The sequence below is a fragment of the Lithobates pipiens genome, unplaced genomic scaffold, assembly GCF_037356315.1.
Source record: "Lithobates pipiens isolate NorthernLeopardFrog02 unplaced genomic scaffold, aLitPip1_a1.2 Scaffold_23, whole genome shotgun sequence".
In the NCBI taxonomy this organism is placed as follows: Eukaryota; Metazoa; Chordata; class Amphibia; order Anura; family Ranidae; genus Lithobates; species Lithobates pipiens.
In genome coordinates, this window is record NW_027507785.1 from 254,676,577 (window position 1) to 254,688,744 (window position 12,168).

A 12,168-nucleotide genomic window follows, 5' to 3' on the forward strand; every position below is an offset into this window, starting at 1 on the left:
TGTTCAAAAGCAAATCAAAAACAAGCAAAATTTTTCCCAACACACTTACCAGCCAACCTGAAAAGCAACTGAAAAGAGTTTTTTTTGTGCACACATTTGCAAATAAAAGCATACCCCACTTTTAATTACACATTGGAATTTATTTACTAAAGCTGGAAAGTGCGAAATCAGGTTCACTTCTGCATAGAAACCAATGAGCTTCTAGGTTTTATTACCAAAGCCTAATTGAACAAGCTGGGGTTAGAAGCTCATTGGTTTCTATGCAGCAGTGAGCTTGATTTTGCACTTTACAGCTTTAGTAAATAAACCCCATTGTGTACTTAAAAGTGTATATGTATTGTATATGCTTAAGCCACAGTGCCCACGTCAAGGCTCCTCTGTATATACTGCGGTACTAACTCTAAATTTCCAGAGCCTCCATAATAGGAGCACATATAAGAATAGATATATTAAGGGCAGGTGTGCCTGGAGGGAACTCACCCCTCACTATAGACACAAAAGGACGCACGTGATGGCCAGCAAAAGCACAATGGCGGTGAAGGCATCCAGTGCACCCCTGCACCCAATTTCACAACTGTGCAAAAAAGTGGCAACCACCCCAACCTATAACTGGCCTTTGCAGTAAGGTGCAATGCAGATCATAAAGAAAGGATTTCCCAACACACCAGCCAACCTGCAAAGCAACCAAATTGACCCACCTAAAAGTTTACGTTAGAAACATTTTTTTTTTTTACACACATTTGCAAATGTATGGTTAAGCCGCATTGCCCACGTCAAGGCTCCTCTGTATATACTGCGGTCCTAACTGTAAATTTCCAGAGCCTCCATAGTAGGAGCACATACAGAAATAGATAGATTAAGGGCAGGTGTGCCTGGAGGGAGCCCACTCCTCTTTATAGGCACAGGGACACACGTGAGGCCCAGCAAAAGCACAATGGCAGCGAAGGCATCCAGTGCATCCGCATCCAATTCAACCAGCTGTACAAAAAAGTGGCAACCACCCCAACCTATAACTGGCCTTTACAGCAAGGGGCACCTCTTTATAAATATTATGGTTACAGTGTCTAAGTTACTAAGTGTGTAAGTGACAGATGTCTTACAATATTACATTGTTGTGTGACGTTCACGTGTCCCGTGTGACTAAAGTAATATAAGAAGCATTCTTCTCTCGGATCATCACACTAATGCACTGTAGCACTAATGTATTACAGTACATTAGTGTGATGATCCGAGAGAAGAATTCGTCTTATTTTTTTGGTAAGTGGGAAGCTCCCTCCCCCACCTTGTCTTAGGCAGGCTGGTTCAGCAGGAAGGGGGCCCGAGATTCGAAGTCTATGGGCAGGCTGAATATACCAAGCTGATCGATTAACTTGGGTACAACTAGCCTGCCAGATTTTACTTGCGATTGTCGCTAGCTGTTGTAATAGCCACTTGCAATAATCACGGTCTTCTCCCAGTGGGGGCGGCTTCCCCTGCCCCCCTGCTGGGAGAACACAATGGCTCGGCAGGAGAGATTCCTGCATTAACACTGTGTTGATGGGGGAATTGAGCAAATTTCTTTCTTGCAGCCCGTGGTTGTAGGAAAGAAATTTGCACTGTGTATGGCCAACCTAAGGAATGCTGATTAACCTATAAAGGAACCCTGGTTAAGAAAGGTTGGTCTAGGATATGTTTTCCCCCAAAAAAATGATTATTTTCTAAGAGACAAATTGGCACTTGCATAAGTCCTACCCTATAGACACTTATGTGCTAGTTTGCCTAATGGGAACATTGTTCATTGGAATGCTTATTTTGTATCTGAATCACGCAATGACCACTGGCCACCATTGATTGTTTGTAATCACCTTACTTCCAGTATACTGTGCCAGCTTGTAGGTATTTGTGACACCTTGGCTGCCAAGATTCTATACTTTGTCCAACTTCCGGAGTCTAGTGAGAACTACATCTAATGAAGATAACTTGTCAATCAATGCCGTACTGAATGGTACCAATGATTCAGATCCTGCATATTCTTCATTCTTCCTCTACCTGAACTCATTTGTTTTTTTGTAGCTATTTGTTTTTTACTAATGTGCAAATTAAGGGTGAAAATTATATAGAATGTAAAACTATTTGTATTTTCTGTACCTTCTCGGCAGTGCTACAGATTTCTATATTTTATTTAATTTTAAAACATATTTAGGGGTATACATTGTTTGATTGCTTAATCTAGTTATATTACTAAGTGTCTAAGCCCTTGTACACAAGATCAGAGATTCCGGAATGTGTCCTATCGGACCGTTTTGTCGGATAATCCGACTGTGTGGTATGCATCGGACTGTTTCCGTCTGACCCAATTTTCCAACTTGTTGGAAATATATTCCGACAAAATGGTCCGATCGGACATACTCCGATCATGTGTAGAGAATTCCGATCGGACAAAGTGCCACGCATGCTCAGATCAAATTCCTACATCAAAGCTATTGGCTACTAGCCTGAACGTAGTCCCGTCGTAACGAAATAACGTCATCACGTTCTGAACGATCGGATTTTCCGACAACTTGGTCCGACCGTGTGTATGCAACAGTTTCGGACACAGTCCATCGGACAAAATCCGTCGGACAAAGACCAACGGATTTGGTTGGCAGAATGTCCGATCGTGTGTACAAGGGCTAAGTGTCAGATGTCTTACAATATTACATTGTTGTGTGACGTTCACGTGTCCTGTGTGACTAAAGTAATATATGAAGCATGGGGTTCGCCTGACCTTATGTAAGGCTTTTCACGTTGCCGACATCTCCTGAATGGTGAAAGGCCAAGCTAATTTAAGACAAATATTCCTGGTGTCATCGCCCTCAGAAACAGGACACCGATGGCATATATCCTTGCAGGACAAGCTAATATTAGCAGACAGTGCAGTGGGCAGGCTGGAATGGGGCCTGGAGGTGACCTTTCAGTGTCATCTACTTATCTTACAATGAAATGAAAGTCATTTGCTGTCCAGTTATGCTTTTAGGATAAGAGAAATCTTATACATTTTTTTACAGATATGTTATATATATTATACAATTTTTTTATTTATTTTTTTTATTTGGGAAACTCATCAGGTGAGGATTACCGTATTTATTGGCGTATAACACGCGCCAGCGTATAAGGCCGCGTACACACGGGCGGACTGTTCGCCCAACTTTGTTTGTCAAACAGTTTCGGCAAACAGTCCGCTCAAAATTAGCATGGACGGACATGGCCACACACGGCACTTTTTGAGCGGACTGTTTCAGCGAACTGTTTGACAAACAGTTCGCTCAACTTTTGAAATGAACGGACTCGCCCACGTAAGGCGGAGGCAAATCCGCCCATTTCGAGCGCGTGTACAGGTAGGCGGGGCCCACGAGGGAGACGTCGCAGGCTCCGCCGCCTGGAATGGACTTAAAGGGGAACCCCAACGCCGAAAAAAATCGGCGTGGGGTCCCCCCAAAAGTCCACAACAGACCCTTGTCCGAGCACGCTACCCGGCCGGCCAGGAAAGGGGGGCGAGCGCGCCCCCCCTCCTGAGCCGTACCAGGCCGCGTGCCCTCAACATGGGGGGGTGCCTTGGGGAAGGGGGGGCCGCGCGCCCCCCCCACCCCAAAGCACCTTGTCCCCATGTTGATGAGGACAAGGGCCTCTTCCCGACAACCCTGGCCGTTGGTTGTCGGGGTCTGCGGGCGGGGGGCTTATCGGAATCCGGGAGCCCCCTTTAAGAAGGGGGCCCCCGGATACCGGCCCCCCACCCTATGTGAATGAGTATGGGGTACAATGTACCCCTACCCATTCACCTGTGAAATAAAGTACAAAAAAAAACACAACACAGAGAAAAAATATTTTATTGCACAGCTCCGGGGGTCTTCCGTCTTCGGGGGTCTTCTCGCCGGACTCCTCCGCTATCTTCGTGTAGCTCTTTTACTAGCGGAGGAGTCCGGCTTTCTTCCTCCCCGCCGCCGGCCTCTTCTCCCGACTTCGGGGGTCTTGTCCCCCTCTTCGGTTCTTCTGCCGGGCCACCGCGCCTTCTTATAGCTCTTTTACAGGCGGTGGCCCGGTCTTCTGTCGCTGTCGCCGTCGCCGCCTTCCGTTCTTGTTCTTCTTCTTGTTGTTGTTCTTCTTCTTCTCCAGGAGATGTTGACACGTCGCTCTCTCCGGCTGGAATGCCAGAGCCGCGCTGTGCGGTCACTTATATAGTGACAATGGGGCGGTGTCACATGGTATATGTCACATGGGTTGGTCACATGGGTTGATGTCACATGGGGACTATGACATCGTAAGGGGGCGGGGTCACCATGTGACCAACCCATGTGACATATACCATGTGACACCGCCCCATTGTCACTATATAAGTGACCGCACAGCGCGGCTCTGGCATTCCGGCCGGAGAGAGCGACGTGTCAACATCTCCTGGAGAAGAAGAAGAAGAACAACAAGAAGAAGAACAAGAACGGAAGGCGGCGACAGCGACAGCGGCGACAGAAGACCGGGCCACCGCCTGTAAAAGAGCTATAAGAAGGCGCGGTGGCCCGGCAGAAGAACCGAAGAGGGGGACAAGACCCCCGAAGTCGGGAGAAGAGGCCGGCGGCGGGGAGGAAGAAAGCCGGGCTCCTCCGCTAGTAAAAGAGCTACACGAAGATAGCGGAGGAGTCCGGCGAGAAGACCCCCGAAGACGGAAGACCCCCGGAGCTGTGCAATAAAATATTTTTTCTCTGTGTTGTGTTTTTTTTGTACTTTATTTCACAGGTGAATGGGTAGGGGTACATTGTACCCCATACTCATTCACATAGGGTGGGGGGCCGGTATCCGGGGGCCCCCTTCTTAAAGGGGGCTCCCGGATTCCGATAAGCCCCCCGCCCGCAGACCCCGACAACCAACGGCCAGGGTTGTCGGGAAGAGGCCCTTGTCCTCATCAACATGGGGACAAGGTGCTTTAGGGTGGGGGGGCCGCGCGGCCCCCCCTTCCCCAAGGCACCCCCCCATGTTGAGGGCACGCGGCCTGGTACGGCTCAGGAGGGGGGGCGCGCTCGCTCGCCCCCCTTTCCTGGCCGGCCGGGTAGCGTGCTCGGACAAGGGTCTGTTGTGGACTTTGGGGGAACCCCCACGCCGATTTTTTTCGGCGTTGGGGTTCCCCTTTAAGCCCATTCCAGGCGGCGGAGCCCGCGACGTCTTCGTCGCGGGCCCCGCCTACCTTCACACGCGCTCGAAATGAGCAGACTTTCCTCCGAGCGGGAACAGTTTGCTCATTTCGAAAGTAGCCTACACACGGGCGGACTGTTCGCTCAAACACAGTTTCAGCGGACAGTTTTTCGGAATTTCCGAAAGACTTTGTCCGTCAAACTGTCCGCTGAAACTGTCCGCTGAAAGCCCACACACGAGCGGACTGTCCGCCCAAACACTGTTCAGCGGACAAGGTTGGGCGAACAGTCCGCCCGTGTGTACGCGGCCTTACACGCACCCCAAGTTTAGGGGGGAATTTAAAAGTAAAAAACCTTTTAGGAGGGAAGTTTAAGGAAAAAAACTTACATTTAAATGCCCATCAATGCAGCTTTATCAGTGTCATTTGCAGCCTTCCATTGCAGCCTTGTCAGTCATTTGCAGCCTTGTCAGCGTCTTTGCCATTTAAAAATGGCGCTGCTGAGATACAGAGCAGATGTCCTGTGTATCTCGGCGGTGCTCGGTAGTTCTTGGCCGTTCTCGGTGGCTTTCGGGTATTTTTGGCCGTTCTTGGCTATTTTCGGCCGTTCTCTGCTATTTTTGGCCACACTCGGCCGTTCTTGGCGGCTTTCCGAAATTTTTTATCTCAATAGCACCTTTAGAAATATATTTACCTAGAAAAATGGTGACGTGTTCAATACTTATTTTACCCTCTGTATAAGTCCCCTTTCACACGATTGATCCGCTTGTCTGTTTTTTCAGGCAGATTGGATGGGGCCACCCATTGACTTCTATGGGAAGGTGGTTGTTAGCGGATATCCGAATCAACAAGACCTGCTCAAAACAGACAGATGGCGATATGTTCCCCATCCATCCTGTGGACTGGATGGGAATGGATGAAAACGGACAGGCGGTTCATTTTCATCCGATCTTCCCATAGAGGATGGCGGGGCTCTGACAGGTACATCTCTGCACTGTGAGCAGAGATGGACCTGTTATCCACCTGCTCAGTGGGGATCAACAGAGCGATCCCTGCTGAACTGGCGGAGTCTGTCAAAACGGATCCACCCCATGTGAAAGGGGCCTAAGAAGAAAATAAATACTCACCTCTTTGTACTAATGAGTGTTGCTCCATTAAAAAAAAATACTGTCTGCAGTTTTCTGAAATTATTTTTGGGAGTGTTGATCTCTTAGTCAGTCAAAAGCATGCAATGGTTCATCTCACTGACCGTTACGTTACTACAGTACACAGTGGGGGACAAGGCGATAGACACTCCAAAAAGAGCTGGTTTCTGAAGAAGCCAATGTTTTCTCTTCAACTGAGTGACATTCGGTAATGCCAGGTGCAAAGAAGATTTCTGTTTGCTATCTTCTTCACAGGCACACGTGTTATGGGCAATTTTTGTTTGATGGCAGGGTCACTTTAACTTAAGGGGGGGGGGGGGGGGGGTTAGTCCCGAAGCATGTGCTTCGTAACTTTCTCTATGCTTGTTGTTACATTACCTTACATTAGGCTTTATATGTGTGAATGACAGCCAGGAACATGCTGGGAATACCTCTTCTGCTTCACAAGGTTCCCAAGTTGGGTATACAATATGTGATTTACTTATTAAAGTAAATAAGCTGAACTCCAGGCAAAACCAAATACATAGGTAAAATCAGATTCCTTATATGTATTTTAATTATCAAAGGATTTGTATTTGTATCTACCCAGTCTTGAGGTTTACCCAACCTTGCCAGACACCACTGCAGTTAAAGCTGAATTCCAAGTATGGCTATTTTTGCATAGTTACACGTTACTATGCATACACCATACATGGCTGATTTACGTGGAGGTTGGAAATCACTATAGTAGGCACCGTTACTACAGTGATTGCCAATGGCTCCCGGGTCCTGTGCCGAGTGGCTGCCTTGCTGTTGAGTGAACACAGCAGGTTGCTCGGTACAGGCGCCATTCAAAGAACACTTTGGATCTTTTCAATATATGCAAAGTGTTCTCTGATTGGATAGGCTAAAGAGTGTGATGTCACTTCTCTACCTCACCTAATCAGAGGAGGCTTAACATAGGACCAGGACACAAGTGGTAATCACTGTAGTAGAGGGGCCTACTACAGTGATTTCCAGCTTCCACGAGGATCGGCTAGTATTACACATGCAAACTTACATAGGTCCAAGCTGGACCAATGTAACTATGCAAAAATAGCCATACCTGGAAGCCAGTTTTAAGCAACACAGCTGTGACAGTCCTACCCCTAGCTGTAATTGAAAAGGAAAGCATGAGCAGACTGATGAGTTCACCTCTCTGCTGTCTCCTCCTGTAAGCATGTTCCTTATGAGCACATGTGAATGCAGGACACCTGATTGGTTACATTTGCTGTCTCTTCTTCCTTTTCTTCTTTTCCTACATTAAGCTAAAAAATGTTCCAGTGGAAGTATTGCCCCCTATACTTACCTGAGTCCTAACCCGATCCAGCGCTGTGCTTGTCTGCAGCCATGCTGGCCTCTCTCTCTCCTCACAGGACAGAGAATCAACACGGGCGCCATTGGCTCCTACTGCTTTTAATCAAATCCTGTGAGCAGAGAGTGGGGGGGGGGGTGGGGCCAAGCTGCACTATGTGTGTCTATAGAGAAGTGGCTTCCTAGGTGGCACACTGAGAAGGGGAGGAGCCTGGAGCTCCGGCAGGGGACCCTAGAAGAGGAGGTTCAAGGCCAATACCTGTCCACAGATCAGGTATGACATTCATTATAAAAAAAAAAAACGTAAAAAAAAACTGAAGCTTTACAAATTCTTTAAAGCGGAGGTCCACCCTAAAGTGGACCTCCGCTCATCGGAACCCTCCCCCCCTCCGGCGCCACAATTGGCACCTTTCAGGGGGGAGGGGGGTGCAGATACCTGTACAGTACAGGTATTCTGCACCCACTTCCGGGATAGCACTCTGCGGAAAGGGGCGTAGATTACGCCCCTTTCCGCAAGTGCCCGCCCCTTTCTGCAAGTGCCCCGCTGCCTGCTGGGAAACACACAGATTCCAGAGGCAGCGGGGACCATCCTTATTGCGCAGCGCGATTCGCGCATGCGCAGTAGGGAACCGGGAAATGAAGCCGAAAGGCTCCATTTCCTGATTCCCATACCCAAGATGGCGGCGGCAGCACCCGACAAGACGATCTAGAGATCGGCTTCGGGTGCCGACATCGCGGGCGCGCTGGACAGGTAAGTGTCACTATTTTAAAAGTCAGCAGCTGCAGTATTTGTAGCTGCTGCTGGCTTTTTAAAAAAAAAAAAAAACGCGGAGTCCCGGCGGACTCCAGCTTTAAATCAAGTTAAATTCATATTTCTTGCACTAGTTGAATTTAAAAATACATTTAATGACTGTAAATTATTGTATAATGATTATATAATTGTTTTTTTTTTTTTATCTCTGCCTGGAGTTTAGCTTTAACTTGCCCTTTTATGTCATTTATACAATACAGAATGCAATAATAAATATGTGAAGTTCTTTCAATTTTTTTTACTGGTATTAAGAATCTTGTTAAATCTCAATGACAAGCGTTTGCCCATTCTTGACAAATTTTGACTGTATTTTGACAGTGATTTCCTATGATGGGCAGCTCCATGTTGGTGATAATGTGGTATTGTTTCTGATTGCGGTATTTCAGAAAAAAATACTGCATTATGGCTACATAGGAATTACTATATTAAGTAAAATTAAGGTTGCTATTTGTCAAGGATTGGCGAATGCTTCTCACATTCATCAGTTTTTTGTATAAATAGACTCCGTATCATTCAGTATGAAAGGCCAGTTACAATATTGTTCTGTACATTTATGATTCAGTCCAGGTAAGCTTTGCCGTGTCTCATATAAGGTCAGTAAGCATTACCGTCTTTTCTTATTCTAGGCTTTGAGCTACAATTTAGATTGGGTCCAACTCTACAAGGGAAGAATGTCACAGTGTATACCAATTATCCACCACCCAATGGCACCTTTGACCGGAACACTTTCCATCCATTACAGTGGCACAACCCACATGGCCGGGAAGAAGATTCAGACAAGTACTGCAAACTAGATCTCCAGATCGCTGGCTCATTTCAGTATCGCTTTGATCACGAGTAAGTGACAGAAAGACTGTACATTTCTTTTTAGTTCTTCCCTTCCACTTCTGAAGTTACATCATTTTTTTATTTAAATCCAAACTATAAGAAGTTTTATAAAGGTCACTTGTTTAAAATGTATTATTTAGAGTTTAATCAGCCGAACAAATCTTTGTTGGCCACTCCCTTTATTCATTTCATATCTTATCGTCTCTGAAGACGCCATGTGGATAAATATTTACTGAACAGTTTTTATCAAACACTCTTTGCATACTGAAATTACTTATATTCCATGTACAATCTCATACTATTGATAATTTCCAGGGAACCAAAGTGAAATTTCAAAATTCCAAAATGTTTAATTTCAGGATTGGCAACCTTATATATAGCAATATTTGTATTAATCCTGCTTGCTTACCTTGTTGTTATTAATTGTATTACAATATGACGTACTAATTATGTTTATTTATTTTGTATCATATCTCTGAAATTTTATTAAATGCAGTATATACCAATTATTGCATTATGCCCATTGCTGTCATTATACAATATCTTTCTTTATTATATTCAATGTCTCATCCTACCTGAGCAGTGTGTTTCATATAAAGTCCCAATGCCCACCTGTCCCCAATTTTCCCCCTTTTTTATATTTAACCTTATATTCCTGCTTTGTTTGCGTTCATTAGATTTCCTTTCACTTCCTGGTGTGTCACAGTAGCAGGAAATGTTTGCGATATTTCCAATGTTCAGCATTTAACCACTTCAGCCCCAGCCACTTCCCGACCAGGCCATTTTTTTGTGATTCGGCACTGCGATGTTTTAACTGACAATTGCACGGTTGTGCGACATGGCTCCCAAACAAAATTGACGTCCTTTTTTTCCCCACAAATACAGCTCTCTTTTGGTGGCATTTGATCACCTTTTGCGTTTTTTATATTTTTTTTCTTTGCGTTGTAAACAAAAAAAGAGCGACAATTTTGAAAAAATAAATAAATAAATACAATTTTTTTTACTTTCTGCTATAAAACATTTCCAAAATTAAAAAAAAAATATGAAATGTGTTTTGGCAGATATGTATTTTACTACATATTTTTGGTAAACAAAATCTGAATACGGTAAGTGTATATTGATTGGTTTGCACAAAAGTTATCATATCTACAAAATAGAGCATATATTTATGGCATTTTTTTAATTTTATTTTTTTACTAGTAATGACGGCGATCAGTGATTTTTAGTGGGACTGAGACATTGCGGCAGACAGATCGGACACCTTTTTTTGGTGACATTATTACAGTAATCAGTGCTGAAAACTGCACTGTTATTGTACCAATGACACTGGCAGGGAAGAGGTTAACAGGGGCAATCAAGGGGTTAAATGCGTTCCCTGCAGGTGTTTTCTAACTGTATGGGGGACTGTGTGACTGGGGAAACACACAGATCCGTCTTCCTGCATAGCAGAAAGACTGGATCTATGTGATTTCCCTTGTCAGAACTGAGATTTGCCTTGTCTACACAGCTGCCACTGTGGGGAACGATCACGGGTGGCCGGTGGACATTGAGTCCACCGGACCCGCTGATTGGCTCCCCGGCTGGCCAATGGGAGCACGTGCGTGACCACAAAAGCGAGTTCCCGAGCCGACATACACCTACGGCAATTTGTAGGATCTTGCCGCAATATAATGATGGTGGCTGCCAGCACAGCGCCCCAAGTGTGAAAGCATTCAATCTGTACACTCACTAATTTACATTGTAGCAAAGTGTCATTTCTTCAGTGTTGTCACATGAAAAGATAAAATAAAATATTTAAATATTTACAAAAATGTGAGGGATGTACTCACTTTTGTGAGATGGTGTGTGTGTGTGTTTATATATATATATATATATCATATTTATCGGCGTATAACACGCACCCCAAGTTTAGAAAGGGAATTTTAAGGAAAAAAAACGTACATATTAAATGCCCATCAATGCAGCCTTATCAGCGTCCATCTGCAGCCTTGCACACTGTCCATCTGCAGCCTTCCCCAGTGTCCATCTGCAGCCTTCCCCAGTGTCCATCTGCAGCCTTCCCCAGTGTCCATCTACAGCCTTTCTCAGTGTCCATCTGTAGCCTTCCCCAGTGTCCATCTGCAGCCTTTCTCAGTGTCCATCTGCAGCCTTCCCCAGTGTCCATCTACAGCCTTTCTCAGTGTCCATCTGTAGCCTTCCCCAGTGTCCATCTGCAGCCTTCCCCAGTGTCCATCTGCAGCCTTTCTCAGTGTCCATCTGCAGCCTTTCTCAGTGTCCATCTGTAGCCTTCCCCAGTGTCCGTCTGCAGCCTTGCAATGACCATCTGTAGCCTTCCCCAGTGTCTGTCTGCAGCCTTGCCCAAAATTACAGTATGTTTGGGTTTAGAATTTGCCTCCGCCACCGAGATATTCGGCTCCTCTCGCCGCCGACATAGACCGAGCCAAGCAAAGTGTACTGTGTACTCAGCTACTCCGCTCCGCTTGCAGTCACACCCCGTCCCGCCCCTTGGCCCAGCTCCTATGATGGACACAACACCAGGTCAATGGCCCCTTTCTCCCTGATCTGGACATCTCATAAAGGCTAGGAGGCGGGACTGGGCATCACTCTGAGTGGAGGGCAGCCAATGTCGGCGGCACTCCTGTTGCCCCCACAGACAGCGGGGATGGGTGTATAACATGCACCCGTGATTTTCCCCTGATTTTAAGGGGGAAAAAGTGCATGTTACACGCCGATATAAAAGGTGTGTGTATATATATATATATATATATATATAATCTTTTTTTTATAGTTTTCCATTTACTATTGTTAATTGTTTTGTACATTTTAGATGTTTTAAAGATAATGAAATTATGCCAGCTAATTTAAAAAGAATCACATTATCTACATTAAATCTGAACCATAGAAGCCATGGGGGC

The 12,168-nt window shown here is 45.6% G+C and overlaps 1 protein-coding gene across 6 annotated transcripts in view; it reads left to right on the forward strand.

The window, feature by feature from the left end:
* Positions 1-12,168, forward strand: part of AGL (amylo-alpha-1,6-glucosidase and 4-alpha-glucanotransferase) — a 171,619-nt gene that overhangs the window by 57,133 nt on the left and 102,318 nt on the right. For all 6 annotated transcript variants that reach the window (XM_077453051.1, XM_077453050.1, XM_077453049.1 and 3 more), the window contains exon 3: positions 9,052-9,262. In XM_077453051.1, the coding sequence (XP_077309177.1) occupies positions 9,052-9,262 (211 nt within the window). The remainder of the gene's footprint in view (positions 1-9,051; positions 9,263-12,168) is intronic.